This window comes from Equus caballus, chromosome 6, assembly GCF_041296265.1.
Source record: "Equus caballus isolate H_3958 breed thoroughbred chromosome 6, TB-T2T, whole genome shotgun sequence".
NCBI lineage: Eukaryota > Metazoa > Chordata > Mammalia > Perissodactyla > Equidae > Equus > Equus caballus.
Window position 1 is genome coordinate 7,973,552 of NC_091689.1, and position 14,334 is coordinate 7,987,885.

At 59.3% G+C, this 14,334-nt stretch overlaps 3 protein-coding genes across 5 annotated transcripts in view; 2 read left to right on the forward strand and 1 right to left on the reverse strand.

Moving 5' to 3' along the window:
• The first annotated feature begins 2,804 nt into the window (after window positions 1-2,804).
• GPBAR1 (G protein-coupled bile acid receptor 1) lies at window positions 2,805-5,804 on the forward strand. Its single transcript, XM_001491146.5, has 2 exons — window positions 2,805-3,009; window positions 4,637-5,804. The coding sequence occupies exon 2, from the start codon at window positions 4,682-4,684 to the stop codon at window positions 5,672-5,674; it is 993 nt and encodes a 330-aa protein (XP_001491196.1). The 5' UTR covers window positions 2,805-3,009; window positions 4,637-4,681; the 3' UTR covers window positions 5,675-5,804.
• Window positions 5,805-6,050: 246 nt separating this feature from the next.
• Window positions 6,051-11,275, reverse strand: AAMP (angio associated migratory cell protein). Of its 2 annotated transcripts, none has more exons than XM_001491390.4 (11): window positions 10,927-11,275; window positions 10,307-10,462; window positions 9,455-9,574; window positions 8,803-8,942; window positions 8,414-8,558; window positions 8,031-8,114; window positions 7,800-7,915; window positions 7,538-7,641; window positions 7,294-7,384; window positions 6,937-7,091; window positions 6,051-6,514 (listed from the first exon to the last, which is right to left on the reverse strand). In XM_001491390.4, exons 1-11 carry the CDS (start codon window positions 11,045-11,047, stop codon window positions 6,439-6,441), a joined length of 1,308 nt encoding a protein of 435 aa, XP_001491440.2. In that variant the 5' UTR covers window positions 11,048-11,275; the 3' UTR covers window positions 6,051-6,438. The 2 variants fall into 2 exon arrangements, with proteins under 2 accessions (XP_001491440.2, XP_023498083.1); XM_023642315.2 differs by having other exon boundaries at window positions 10,307-10,465.
• Window positions 11,276-11,401: 126 nt separating this feature from the next.
• The window catches only part of PNKD (PNKD metallo-beta-lactamase domain containing), a 58,588-nt gene continuing 55,655 nt past the window's right edge, over window positions 11,402-14,334 (forward strand). The window contains exons 1-3 of one of the 2 annotated variants that reach the window (XM_003365130.5): window positions 11,427-11,550; window positions 12,308-12,476; window positions 13,543-13,922. In XM_003365130.5, coding sequence (XP_003365178.1) covers window positions 11,484-11,550; window positions 12,308-12,476; window positions 13,543-13,735 — 429 coding nt within the window. In that variant the 5' untranslated portion in view covers window positions 11,427-11,483 and the 3' untranslated portion in view covers window positions 13,736-13,922. Of the gene's footprint in view, window positions 11,551-12,307; window positions 12,477-13,542; window positions 13,923-14,334 lie in introns of those variants that run through there. The other variant, XM_070270490.1, reaches the window with a different exon arrangement.

Genomic DNA, 14,334 nt, shown 5'->3' on the forward strand with positions numbered 1-14,334 from the left:
TCTTCATCAGAGCCCGGTAGCCTCATCCCTACTTGAACATACCACCGCCTATCTCACAGGGCGTTTAACAGGGAACCAGGACAGATAAGTGCCTATCACATCGTAGGCATTTATAATACCTGTAATTATAACTGATAATGCCATCTAATAAATCGTAGTTCCATTCCTATACTCGAGAGGATCAGAAGTGGCAGACCTGCTGAGGAAGCGAAGTCCAGTGTAAGCCAAGGTCATTCTGTCTTGGGGTTTTCCAGGTCCTGCCCAAGACAGTTGGTATTTTTCCCTGCTTGGGTGGCCTTTAAACTGCAGGGGCCTGAGGAAGGTATTGGGAATCTCGTATCTGGATAGAGTGGGACCTGGACAAGCTAACCAACTAGGAGCTTGGTGGAAAAGGAAATCTGACTTAACAGGAAGTAGGAGGGTGGGATCAGAGAGCAGGAAGTTGAAACCAGGAGAAGGAAGTAGCGCTGCCAGCTGCATCAGCCCTCATGGGGAGCCCGCACTCGGCAGTTGCCATTTCTGCTCCCTTCAATCTCATTCGAAGTAGGCCTGATGGACCCTTGCCCCAAGCCTGCGTCTATTCCAGAGGCTATTTTGAGTTCAAGCAATGCTGCCCCCTTCTGGGATTGCTAGAGACACTGCAATTTCTGTGGCTCCTAGGGAGACCTGGAGAATCTGGTGGTTTAGCCCCAACAGGAAGAACTAAGGCTGCTTCTGCTCCTATAGCTGAATTAGGGCTCCTGAGGCCAGGATCCTGGCCAGTCACAGTCACAGGACTGTGCCCAGAGCCCTTCAAAGCCTCTCAAGGGCTCATGTGCTCTTGCCTACGAGGAGTGAAGAGTGTTGAACAGCAGCTCAAGGAGGCCAACCAGCATCCAAGAAGCCCCAGCGCCCTGCTGCCTCTGCTCATCCAGTTGGTACCCCCAGCCTCTGCATCAGACCCCGAGGTTCAGCAGAGAGAAACGAGAATGGAGTGGACTGAGGAAGCCCAGGAGGATTCCCTGCCCGAGTCTGGCTTGGGCACTGTGATGCAGGCTCTACCTGAGGAGAGGAGAGTGGGGACGGGGTGGGGGCTCTGGAGCCTGCAGGACCTGCTGGATGGAGCATCTGAAAACTGCCCCCCAGCCCTCCCGTGGGCGGAGGGGAGAGGGCTGAGGATGAGTCAGTCCCAGGGACTGAGGGAGGGCAGAGAGGAGCTGGATGCTCCAGTAAGGAAGAAATGGCTGAGCACGGGACAGAACCCAGGCTTCCTGGCTGCCGCCGCCTTTGTCCCCTTCATACATCACCCCACACACAGTGTTTAAAAAGATCCGAGAAGAAGAAACACAGACATCCTGGATCCTGCAGGCCAGGGCTGGGAACAGAAGGTCTGTTTATTTCTGGCAGTCCGATATCCAAGGGGCCCCCCCGACTTGTGTCCCGACGCCCGGCTGAACTCTCTCAGAGCCTCTGACTTTTGCCCGACCAGACAGCGTGGGCCTGAGGGCCGTCCACTGGAGCCCAGCATCCTCCCGCCCACCAGCTCCCTGGAGGATGGCTTTGAGACTGGATGCTTTCCTCTTCCCACTTTTTGTCCCAACAGAAGTCCTGCCCCTCCGGGAATCCTGACTGCTGTGCAGGGTTGGCCGAGCCAGACCCCTCAGGCCTCCAGCCCTTCAGGCCCAGGTCTCCCCAAGAAAGTGCAGAAGTCCCCTTGCTCCATCTTTGTGCTCTGCAGCGAGGAAGTTCTCCCTAATGTCTTACCTCCAGCTTTCTTGCTGTAGTCGTTAGCCTGTTCCCTCCCATTTCAGGCCTCAAGGAAGTGTAACTGGCTTCTCTCCCTCACCCCAAAGCCACATTTGATACAAGATGGAATTTGGGGCACCACACCTGGCTCCCCAGCCTTGAACTTGCCCTTCCTCTCACTGTCCCGAGTGTTTATGTGCCAAGTGCTGATCTAAGTCTTTATCACCCGTTATCTCATTTAATCTCACAATAGGTGAGCACAATATGAGCCCCATTTTACTTTCTGATTCCACCCTGGCTCCTCCTCTCAGTCATCATGGAGTGAGAGGGGAGCTGTTTGTTGACACCCTCCCCCATCAGCGGTCAGGAACTGGGGTACATGCAGTTACACGTTATGCAACCGTATTCCCCGCGACCACCCTCAGAAGTGCTTTTCCTCGTTCCCATTTTATGATGGGAAAATTGAGGTCCAGAGGTGGCTTGCCCAATGTCGCACCTCCAGAGCCAGAACCTGATTCACAGTAGTTGAGAAAAGTGTAGAATGAGCCCAGATTCTGGAAGGCAAGGCTGGCTTTATAAGCTGAAAGGCCCACCAGGTGATGGGATGGGAGCTGTGAAGATCGGCAGGCTCCAGCACCACCCCCCGCCCCGACCCCGGCCACCGCTGTCACACACACACTGCTCTACTGCAGGCTGGCTGAATTATGGAGCTGAGCTGGCCATGCTGTCTGCCGGCTGGCCACTCCAGAGGTTTAAGGCTCATAAAATGTAAATGTGTAAGTGAGGTGGGGGGTGGGGAGGAGTAGACAACATCGTTATTATCCATTAACTGGAATGCATTTCTCAGATCAGCTAGGCAGGAGCAGGCCAGAGGGCTTCAGCTGGCTGACCTGAGGCTGAGGATCCAACACCTAGGTGGCAGGCTATGACAGGTGGCTGGAGAGGGCCGACACTGTAGAGCAGGATAGGGAGGGGGCACTGGAGGAGGGAGAGGAAGGCCTCCCAGTTGCTGCAGTTCAGCCTGTGCCAGGTCCCACCCCCCAGAGGTGGGGCCAGGGCAAAGCCCAGCCCACCTCAGCTCCACCCCTCCGAGAACCCAGGCGGGGCAGAGCCTGGGCAGCTGAGAGCCCTGGTCCCTGCTGTCCCCGCAGAGTGGAGGCACCGTGCTCTCACCGGCCAGGACACCGGACGTCTTCAGAAGCCCTGCAGGGCTGGCTGCAGCAACTCCCTGAAACTCAGAGGAAGCGCCCAGGCTGGGCAGCAAGACCTGGCTCGAACAGCCATGTGAGTGGCTACCCCCCACCACTCCCTAGCCCCTAGCCACACCTGGGGACCAAAGCCCCAGATCATCCTGAAGAGGCCACTGCACCCAGCCTGAGCCACCAGAGCCTCAGGGTGTGCAGAATGCGGTCACCTGGGCCCAACCCTGCCTTTCTTGCTGCTCTGGTGGAGGTGGGTGCGGGACTCGCTGGGTTTGAAGTGACAGGCCCTGAGGTCTCATGGGTTTAATAAAGCTGATGGTGCAGGGACGAGGGGGAACAGAAACTGGAAGGCTTCCGGAGAGAGAAATGCCCTGAGTGGAGGGCCTGGGGGAGAGGGAGGAGGAGGAAACGAGCTGAGGAGAGGGGGAAGGGTGCAGCGGTGGGGGCCCGGCTTGGGAGCCTGTGGGGAATGGAATGGAAGGAGCAGCCTCTCCTGAGCTCAGGGTGGCCATGGGGCCCTGGTCCTCTGACCTGGGGGAGGGGGCAGGCAGGAATCCTTTCCTTATTGACTTTAATCCTAGCAACAGCAGCTGCTCCCCTGTTGACAGAAGCAGGAGTTCCCACTGGGCCCAGGACCCCTCCCTTGTCACCATGATGCGGCAGTGGGGCCAGGGTGCTGGAGGACTGAGTACAGGGAGCCAAGGGAAGGAAAGGACAGGGACAGATCAGAGCCACAGACAGGCCAGGCCCTGCCCAGCCTCTTCCCTCTCCTCTGGGCTCAACTTCCACCCCTGGGCTGTGTGTGGGGGTCCTCCTTGCCGCTGGCATCTCCACATTCACTGCCAAGCCCTCCTCCCCCCGCCCCACTCGTCTCTCTCTGCTGGTTCCCAGGAAGGCCTGTTGCTAGTGTGGTGCGGATGAGTCAAGTTTATGGGCTGGAAGTCCTACCCGGAGGCTGCTCACTGAGCTGGAACCGGCCGCAAGGGCGGATGGGGGAGGGGGTGCAGGGGACAGGGCACCCCGCTTGCTGCCACCCATGGCCCTGGCCTCGTCACTGACGCGAGTGCCCAGCAAGCCCTGCCCCCACCTCACTCCTGCCCCACCCCCACTTCCTACCAACCTACCATCTCTGAATGCTCTGGCGCCAAGCACGCGGCGAGCATCTGAAGACAGGGACCCCTCTCCTTCATCTTAGCCCCAACTTCCAGCCCCCGGCCCCACTCCAGCCCGAAGGAGGCTCTCCATTATTGGCTGGCTGGCTGGAGGAAGACCACTGCGCACCAGCCGGACCCCATCTCCTTCCTCCTGGCTAATTTAGAGGCCTTGCCAGGTGGAGGCAGAGATGGACAAATGCTCTGGGGCTGGGCAGGTCCCCCTTTAGGTGTAAACAGAGGCAGAAACACAGCTGCCCAGAGGAGCCAGGCAGAGAACAGAGATGGGCCAAGTGGCCTGGCGGGGACTGTGGGGACCTGTCTGAAGGCGGCCACCACTCAGCCCCCAGCTGGTTGCCACCATATAGGACATGCTGCCGGACCTGATTTTTTGAGAAGCCAAAAATACGAATTGTATGTAAATTTTAATTGGCAAAGAATTGAAAAAAATGTGTACTAGCAAAGAGGCTATGGCCCACAGTCCGTCGGTCTGCAACCTCTGGATGAACATGTGGCCACAGCCCCGCCCTGACCCTGACTGTCCCACCCTCCCTCCAGGCATGCCGGCTGCTGCTCCAGGCTTCCCCTGCCCCCAGGCCCAAGATGACACCCAACGGCACCAGGGAGGCGCCCAGCCCCATTCCTGTGGGGGCCCTGGGGCTCTTCCTGGCCCTGGCAAGTCTCATCGTTGCTGCCAACCTGCTCCTGGCCCTGGGCATCGCCAAGGACCGCCGCCTGCGCAGCCCGCCGGCCGGCTGCTTCTTCCTGAGCCTGCTGCTGGCCGGGCTGCTCACGGGGCTGGCGCTGCCCACACTGCCAGGCCTGTGGAGCCAGAGCCGCCGCGGCTACTGGTCCTGCCTATTCCTCTACTTGGCTCCCAACTTCTCCTTCCTCTCCCTGCTCGCCAACCTCCTGCTGGTGCACGGGGAGCGCTACATGGCGGTGCTGCGGCCTCTCCGGCCCCGCGGGAGCCCTCGGCTAGCCCTGCTCCTCACCTGGGCCAGCCCTCTGCTCGTTGCCAGCCTGCCAGCTCTGGGGTGGAACCACTGGGCCCCTGGGGCCAACTGCAGCTCCCAGGCTGTCTTCCCAGCCCCCTACCTCTACCTCGAAGTCTACGGGCTCCTACTGCCCGCCGTGGGGGCAGTGGTCCTGCTCTCCGCCCGCGTGTTGCTCACAGCCCACCGCCAGCTGCAGGACATCCGCCGGCTGGAGCGGGCAGTGTGTCGCGGAGCACCCTCGGCCCTGGCCCGGGCCCTGACCTGGAGGCAGGCGAGGGCCCAGGCCGGAGCCACACTGCTCTTCGGGCTGTGCTGGGGCCCCTACGTGGCCACCCAGCTCCTCTCGGTCCTGGCCTTTGAGCACCGCCCACCACTGGGGGCTGGAACTCTGCTGTCCCTCATCTCACTGGGCAGCGCCAGTGCGGCAGCCGTGCCTGTGGCCATGGGGCTGGGGGACCAGCGCTACACGGCCCCCTGGAGGGCAGCCGCCCGAAGGTGGCTGCGGGCCCTGCAGGGAAGAGTGTCCGGGGACAGTCCTGGCCCCGCCACTGCCTACCACACCAGCAGCCAAAGCAGCGTGGAACCCAACCTGAACTAGCCGAGGGTCTCTGCTCACTCCTGGAAGCCTCCATCCATCTTGGCCACCAAGCCCGTCCAGGCCTCTGGATCAGAGGTCCTACCCCTACCTGACCCCACCCTGGCCGAATAAAGCTCCTCTGACAGAGGAAGGGCTGTCTCTTTCTGTAACTCAGAAAGGCAGAGGCAGGTGGAACAGCTGTGGAAAGAACCCAAAAGAGCCATGTTTCAGGAAAATTCCAACTGCAGACAGGCAAGAGATTGGAGGTGAGGACCAACTACCCCACGAGAGAGGGTAAGCTATCCCGAAAGCCAGCAGATGGCGGGGGCGGGCCTCAGCCTGACTCGCCCCTCACGGTTCCTCCTGTCCCGCCAACACAAACTCCACACAGGCGCTGTCTCTGGGAAGTATATTTTATTTACATTTTTAAAATCTGTAACTAGTATCTCTTCCTCCTTTCCACCCCCAGAGACTCGGGAAGGGAAAGAACGGGCACCTCAGAGACCTACTCCCCACATACAAAGACGCCCCCCACGGCTCACACCAGCAAAGGGAAGTCAAAGAGGAGGGCTGACCTCCCTCCGAAGGGTCCGCCAGGGCTGGGCGAGGGGTGGGGGCCCCAGGGCTGGGTCTCTTAGGAGAAGAAAGGGACGGAGGGGGCAAGTCAGTTTGCAGGGGTTGGAAAGTAGTCCGAGGACCCCCTCCTCTCCCCTGGTGCCCTCCCGCCTCTGCTGGGGGGCTCCCTCCACCCCTCAACACTGGACACAAAGCAGAGGCTGCAGCCATTAGCGGTCAGGTCTCTGGACACAAAACACTTTTGCTTTGTGGTCTCCTGACGTGGTCACCACCAAGGAGGCGTCTCTGCGGACAGACAGCACAGGTCGCAGGGACTTGGAGACCTGGGGCCCAGGCCCAAGCCCACCCCGTAGGGGCCCTCGGATGCCTCCTCCAGCGCCTCGTCAATTCTGACCCCTAAGTGCCTGGCGCTGGCTGACATGCCCACGTCAGGTGAACACACCTGAAGCCAGCAACCGGCAAGGGGATCAGAGGAGGAGGGCCACACATGGGGGAAGGCCCGAGGCCCCGGGACTGAGACGTGACACGCCAAGTCGGCCACTGCCAACCAGAAGCGACAACTCCCTCAGGCTTCCCAGCATTCCTGCTCACATGATTCCTGCTTCCTTTAGGAATCCCCTCCCATACCCCAAAGACCCTGCGCCCCACCACGGGCTATTCCCACCTTCCAAATACACACAGACCCAGCCCTTGCCCAATTCACTTACTTGCTAAGGGCGAAGTCCAGGATCTCGGCCATGTGGCCCCGGTAGTCAGTGAGCAGACGGCCAGTCCGAGCGTCCCAGAGGCGCACGATGCCATCCAGGCTGCAGGTGTACACCACGGCGGTGCCCGCCTCCCACAGCAGCTGCACAATGCCCGACTGCACCGGGGCGACAGAGGCGGGCGGGGGTCAGGGCTGCAGAGCTGAGGCCTCTGCTCCCCACTCGGGGCGGTGGGGGGGTGGGGGGGGTGAGGGAGGAGGGGCCATAGGGAAGGACCAAGGAGGAGCCAGGTCTGGAGCAGACACTCCCAACAGCCTGGGCTTCCCCACGGCCATGGCCACGGCTCCAGGCTGCCTATACCTGGTGCTGACACTGGTGCCTGAGGGTCTGTGTAGACAGGTCGTAGATGGCCAAGGTCCCATCTAGGTAGCCGACAGCTGCCAAAGGCATCCTGGGCAGAGGAGAGCACCACGAAGGCTCCAGGAGAGACCTGGACTCATGTGCCTTTCCCTCCGTCCTGGTCCTGCGGCCCAGGCCACCTCCCCCAAGCCCCCGTCACCCCCAGTCCCTCTCAGCTCCAGGCCGAGCCCTGGCTCACACTCACACACTGCAGAAGCCCAAGGACTCCACTGAGTTGGACTCGCTCTCCTCCCCTTCTCCCAGATTGGGCTGGGAGGCCACAGTTTCGGGTCTGAAAACGCCCACCACCTATGAGCCAGGGGAGAGGATCAGAGAAGGGCCTGGAAACGGTCCTCTAATAGAGAAGAAAGGCGGTGGGGCAAGAAGGTCGAGTGACGGATAAGAAAGGATGGGGAGAAAACGCAGAAAGTGGACGGCTCCACAGCCAGGCTCCGGGTCCCACTCACCTTGCCGGTGGTGGTACTGACCAGCTTGGCCTGGCAGTCCACAGAGCCAGTTAGGATCAGGCTGCCATCCTGGTTGGTGGCGACACAGGTCAGAGGGCCCTGGTGACCCTCAGTCCCTAGGATGGAGCAGGGGGATAAGTCAGACTTCATCCTGTGCCCTCCAAGCCCTGCCCGAGGTCTCAGCCCCTTCCCCACAGAGGCCCAGGTTGACCCTTCCTCCACCTCTGATACCTTTTAGTACGTGGATAGGGCTTCCCTGCTTCAGGTCCCAAATCCTGATGGTGCCGTCCTCGTAGCCAACCACAGCCCTCTTCCCTAAAGGGCCAGAGGCACGGATGAAGAGAGAAGGACGGACGGCACGCTCAGACACCCAGCAAGGGAAAAGGGGGAGGGGGTGGGGAGACAAAACGAGGGAAGAGACACTGCTCCAGGGAACAGCGGAGGAGAGCCAGTTCAGGGTGGGAAAGAGGGAGCTGTCTGCTCCAGGGCCTATGAGGCCTGTGCTCTGGGGAGCAGGCGTGCGTCTGCCGGCTGTGCCACGGGCAGGAGCCGAGGGAGGTGGATAACCCAGGACGCTGCAGTTGGGAAGGGCCACTCAGGGGAGCGGCTCTCACCATCAGGGAGGACTCGGCCACAGGTGGCGGGGCAGTTGGGGCCCTGGAAGGTCTTGCAGTCACCATTCGGGACCTTCCACATCCAGGTGTTGCCGTCAGCAGTGCCTGCCAGTAGGACAGGTGCCCGAGGGTGCCACTCCATCCACTGAGCAGAGAGGAAAGGTCAGCGGGGAAGGCCGTCACCCCGTCCCACCTAGGAGCCTGCCCCCAGGGCCCCACCGGGCTCTCCTGCTTCTGAGTCAGCGGGACACTCCAGGTAACAGGTAGACAGTCTCGCTGCACCTTGGGAGTACACTGGCTCAGCGCTGGTCCGGTCTGGTCAATGGGGACCCCAAGCTCTCACCCCCACCCAAGGCCCCACAGAGCTGATCCCACTCTGCCGATCTCACCTCCAGATCTCCTGCTTCAAAGGACCAGACCTCCTCCTTGGTGTCCACCTGCCACACTTTCAAAAGACCACTCATGTCCCCTGTGGCCACTAGGGTAGAGTCGTGGCTGAAACCAGCACAAGTCACAGAGTCTTTATGGCCTGCAAGGAACAGCAGGCAGAAAGAGAAGAGAACATCAAGGGACCCAGTGCTGGGGGCACAGGACCCACGTATCTGGCCCCCAGAAAGGACCCAGAGGGAAAAAAGAAAGGCGGGTCCCAGCAGAATAGGTAACCAAGCTCACCGCCACTCTAGGAACCAACATCCCCAGGTCTCCTGGGGAGAAACTGCTGGCCTCCCACTCAACCATGCACAGCCCAGGCCGATGTCCTGGCCCTCGGTCCACTCCGCACAGCTGTCTGAAACCCAGTCTCCTCTCTGTCCGAACATTCCTTTGCCACTGTTGCCTCCTCCTGGACTTTCCCAGACTCCCCTGGCCAATCAGTGCCTCCCTCCCCTGTGCCTACGACAGACTATGTTATTCTTTGGGGTCCGCGGACCCAGCATAGAACTGGCAAAAAGGGGGTCAATAAATGGCTGTTGGACGTACAACCGCTGCAGGCTAGCCCCCTAAGACATCCAAAGGGACACAACCTCACCCGGGTCCCCTCACCTGCACACTCAAAGAGCAGCTCCCCATCGCTGAGCCTCCACACGAAGGCTTTGTCATCTTCACCCCCCGTCACTGCCAAGGTGTTGGTCTTGGGGTCCAGGCTCACACAAAACACAGATGCTGTCCCAAGAGATAGTCCAGGAGTCAGGGGACGGGGCTCCCACCCAACGTTCTGGCCTTCAGGACCTTCAGGAAGCCTGCCCCCTTCCACCCAAAGCAATGTGTCCTTCCTTGTGGAAAAGAAGGAGGCATTTAAGTTCTTCTAAGTTTCCAGCATGAGGTTGTTGGAGAAATCCCTCCTCAAGCTTGCCTGGCCCCAAGTCCTTCTCCAGGGAGACCTCCTCGGGTGCTGTTCCTGTCACCCCCCACACTGATGCCGTAGTCAACAGGAGGGTAGGTGTGCAGGGCTTACAGTTCTCAGCATGAGATGCCACCAGGCTGGGTACCAACAGAGGGAGGAGAGCATCACACTGCTGGTTCCTTATTAAGAGCTAATCTTGGAAGGGTTATATAAAACATGCTCAAAAACACACTATGATATCTAATTTATACAAAAATAACTTTTACTAACTTTTACCAAAGGCAACTTTTTAAAAGAAAACTAACACCCAGAGAGGTTAATAAAGACCATAAATCAGTAAGGAGCAAGGCAGGATTTGAACCCGGCTGTCTCCACTGACTCCAGGAGCCAAGCTCTCCTCCACGGGTCACACTGCCCCTCCCTGTGAGCTCCCCCAGGGCAGGGCCAGCATCTTCCCGCCTCCACATCCTCATAAGGCTCTGCACACGGCGGATGTCTGCTGCTCAGATGCGCCTGGAGGGAGTGTCTGACAGGCCTCCCCCGTGCCCTACCTGAGTGCAGTGCAAAGGTGACCTCGCTATCGTCGGGGCCCTCCATGCTGCCGACCACCCCTTCCTGGGGTTCCAGAACCCAGCCCTCCTCGTTGCCCTCTTCCTCTTCTTCCTCTTCCTCAAAGTCTACATCTTCCATCTCCTGGGCCAGATCATCTGCTTTGGGGAGAGAGTGAAAAGATGGGGCTGGCGGGCGGGAAGTAAGCGGGCTGGGGAGAAGGGTGGGGAGGCCAGAGGCTGGGGTGGGTCATGTGGCAAGAGAGTAAGGTGGGTCAGACCGATGGGGTGAAGGGGGGCGAGAGGCGGCAGGGAGGAGGGGGCGTGTGGGACGGAGGACAGGAGAGGTCTGAGCACCTGGGGTTGGCCAGAGACCGGGTGGGAAGGGAGGACCGAAGGGATGACGGGAAGGGGGTGTGTGAGGGGAAGGGCCAGAGGAGGCGTCGGGGGAACCCCCACCCCGGCCAGGCCCGAGAACTGAGTATGGAGGTCGGGGGAGAGAGGAAGGGCAAAGGAGGTCGGTAGGAATGACCGGTGGGGTGGGGGGGAGGGGAGAGGAGCAGGGGTCAGAGGCCAGGGGTGAGCGCCTCCTGTCCCGTGGCCTGAAGAGCGCCAGTTCTCACCCGGGTCCGGCGGACCAGAATCCAGTTCCACCACCTCGATAATCTCTTCATCACCATGGAAGCTTAGGGTCTCCAGTGGGGGGGTGTCCGCAGCGGCCCCGCTTTCCGATTCGGACTCCATGCGGCGCAAGCGGCCGATCCACTTCTCTGGGCCCAAACGCCTCCCAGAGTCAGCTCTGTGCGACGACGCGGAACTCGAGCCCCTCCTCCCGGGAGGAAGTGGGTGTAGGCAGGAAGAGCGACGGCCGCTTGGCCAATAGCAAAGAGAGTTGACTGGAGGAATCACCAATCGCAGGGAAAAGTTGGGAGAAGGGGCGGGGCGTTGCTGGAGAACCTAAACTCCGCCAGGCCTGACTCCGCCTCCAACAGGAGGGAAACAAGCGAGCGTGCGCGCCTGCGGGGTCTCCTGGGAAGAGTAGTTCCCCTGGGTCCGCTCCGCGGGCTTCTGGGAGATGTAGTTTGTGCTCTGTAGGCAGGACGGAAGGAGCGGGGGAGGCCCCTTACGCAAACTACAATTCCCGGCGGGGAGCGCGGTGAAGGGGGGGTGGGATCTGAACATGGCGGCGGTGGTAGCTGCTACGGCGCTGAAGGGCCGGGGGGCGAGAAATGCCCGCGTCCTCCGGGGTAAGGAGAGGGACCCGGGGGAGGGCAGGACTGCAGAGGATCCCCTTTCTTCCACATCCTGCCCGGCGATAACAGGAGGTCAGGGCGGTCGATTCCTGCCCGCCCTGCTCTGCAGGATCTTAAAGAGTCTGGGGGCTGAAAGATGCTCTCTAGAGGTCACCCCGTCCATCCCCGTGCCTTGGGGTTACACGACATCTCTGGGGTCTTGCTGCGAGAGGGAGCCCCAAGGAAGCCTTTTAGACTTCCGCGCTCCAGGTGTTTCACACTCACCGCAGTGCAGAGGAAAGAGCCCCGGGCTTCTGGAGGCTTGGGTTCTAGCCCCGGACAATGAGCAGTTTGACCTTGGGCGAAGCAGTTCGTCTCTCGGGGCTTCAGTCTCCTCTTCTATAAAATGAGAGGATGGAGTAGACTACCTTTAAGCTCCCTTCCAGTGCTAACATTCTGCAGTTTGAAAACCTTTTCTCGGATTTCCTTCCTACGTCTCATGTGAGCCCCACTGCGGTCCTTCACATCCTGTCGTCTGAGGAGATGAAGAGCAGCGAAGCTCGCTCCCCTGGCACCGGGTGATGAGCCCGCAGTGACGTGGAAGTGGCTTCAAAAGGTGCCACCTCGAGGGCGATTTTCCCATTTCCCTTCGGCTTCTCCGTGGCTCTTGTTACTCCAAACTGCGGTCACTTCCCTTCCTCAGATGGCAGCCGCTCCTCCCCGGGCTTGCTTCTCGTCCTCTCTTACTGAGCTTCCTTCCCTCCCTCCACAGGGATTCTCTCAGGAGCCACAGCTAACAAGGCTTCCCAGAACAGGACCCGGGCCCTGCAAAGCCACAGCTCCCCGGAATGCAAGGAGGAGCCTGAGTCCCTATCCCCCGAGCTGGAATACATTCCCAGAAGAAGGGGCAGGAACCCCATGAAAGCTGTGGGACTGGCATGGTAAGTTTTAACTAACCCTTTGCCCACCGATGGGGAGTGGCACGAGGGGAGGGCTGGGCCCAGAAACTGCTGCGAGTTTCGGGGCTGAGCTGAATCCAAGGTTGTGGGGACAGCGTTGTTGGGTGCAAGGACTAAAATCTCAGAGGATGGGGCAGGGGAGGTGGGAAAGTGTGTGGAAGTGGAGAGAAAGTGCGTTTTCTGTGGAGTAAGCTGAGTTAATGTAACTTGGATCCCTGGCTTCGTTCTCTTTTGGGAGCTTGGAGTGAGACCCATTTGAGATCTTTAATTGAGATAATTGATTGAGATCATGCAAGATTATATTAGTTTTATCGTAGCATCTAGAGGGTGTTCAGTACATTGTTATTTGAATCTGACTATGACCTTAATACGTATTAATGATCACTGTTAAAGGGAAAGGAGGTGGACATTAACAGTTTTTTCCAGCACCTGAGGTGTGCCAGTACTTTATGGTGTAATGTTTTAGTCTTTCTGAGATAAATGATTACATCTCCATTTCACAGAAGAGGGAACTGAGGCTCAGAACTGGGATTCTCACCAGCTCTTGTGACTCCATGCCCTTTCGCCCACAGCAAGGTGCCTCCCAAGTAGTGGTTACTCAGATTAAGAAGGGGAGTCTGGGAGGGGGTGTGGGCAGTTTAGGCAGAGGGAACCTTCTCCAAGACTTGGAGAGGGAAAGAGAATGGGCTGTCTAGAGACTCATGCAGTCAGTGTGGCAGGATTGCCCGGGCTCATGTTGAGGAGCGGCAGGCTATATGGGAAAGGAACAACGAGGTGGGCAGAGACCCAACCACACTGGGCTTTTGGGGCTGTGCCTAGGAGTTTGGCCTCGGCCGTGAAGTGCTGGAGAGCTGTTACAGGGTTCCGAGCAGGGCAGCGGCAGGATCTGATTTGCGTGGGGCCCTCCAGCAGCCAGCGCGGAGGCTGAATAGACACGAGAGGTATTGCAGTGTTCACGCGATGGAGGAAGTTGGAGTGAGATTCCCCCAGCTCCTCTGGCTCAGGCTTGGCCCCTCCCCAAACCCCGTGCACATCTCCCCACCCCTAGGGCCATCGGCTTCCCCTGTGGTATCCTCCTCTTCATCCTCACCAAGCGGGAAGTGGACAAGGACCGTTTGAAGCAGATGAAGGCTCGGCAGAACATGCGGGCATCCAACACGGGCGAGTATGAGAGCCAGAGGTTCAGGGCCTCCTCCAAGCCTACCCCGTCTCCTGATGCTGGGTCCGGGGTGCAGGCCTGAGGAACACTGCAGCCCTCTCCTAGACTGTGTTGACTGTGGGGTCCCTTGGCTTTGGCCATGATTCTGGTCCTTGCCTCTGAAGTCCACCAGAGGGCGCGTGAAGCCCAGGCTGCTGCCAGCACCTGCCCGTCCCCTCCAGAGAAGCCAGCCAAAGGCAAATAAAGTTGAGTGTCTGAGTGGAAAGGCACCAGGAGTGGGTTTGTGAATCCCTTGGGATGGGAGGGGCAGGGTGGGGTTGGTTACTCATGTGTGCTCCCTCTCACAGAAGCCCTCAGTGTTCTTGGCTGGATAGTTGGGGCAACCACAGAGACTTAAGCACAGAAGCCTAGGCTCAGGCCCTGGGGACCGAGCCCTCAGAGGTGCCGGCCAGGAGGGTGGGGTCCCACTCAGTCTCGAACAAATAATAAAGAGAATCATTGAGGGTTTGGAGGGAAAAAAACACAATTCCTCTTGGCTGAATCCAAATGATTCATCCTCTCTGGGCCTCAGTTTCCTTGTTTATAAGAGAGATTGGACCAGTGATTTCTAAGGCAGGGGTTCTAAACCTGAACCTGTGGGCCAGCTTCCCGGCCATATGCAAACTAGTTTGTACACATCCA

Bases quoted from the DNA above. Each gene is read 5' to 3' on its own strand.
- GPBAR1 (XM_001491146.5), top strand. From the start codon at position 4,682: ATGACACCCAACGGCACCAGGGAGGCGCCCAGCCCCATTCCTGTGGGG.
- AAMP (XM_023642315.2), bottom strand. From the start codon at position 11,047: ATGGAGTCCGAATCGGAAAGCGGGGCCGCTGCGGACACCCCCCCACTG. The intron at 8,559-8,802 runs GTGAGATCGGCA...CTCTCTGCTCAG, and splicing joins TTGAAGCAGGAGATCTGGAG to TGGATGGAGTGGCACCCTCG. The intron at 8,115-8,413 runs GTGAGAGCCGCT...CTGGCCCTTTAG, and splicing joins TGGCCGAGTCCTCCCTGATG to GGAAGAGGGCTGTGGTTGGC.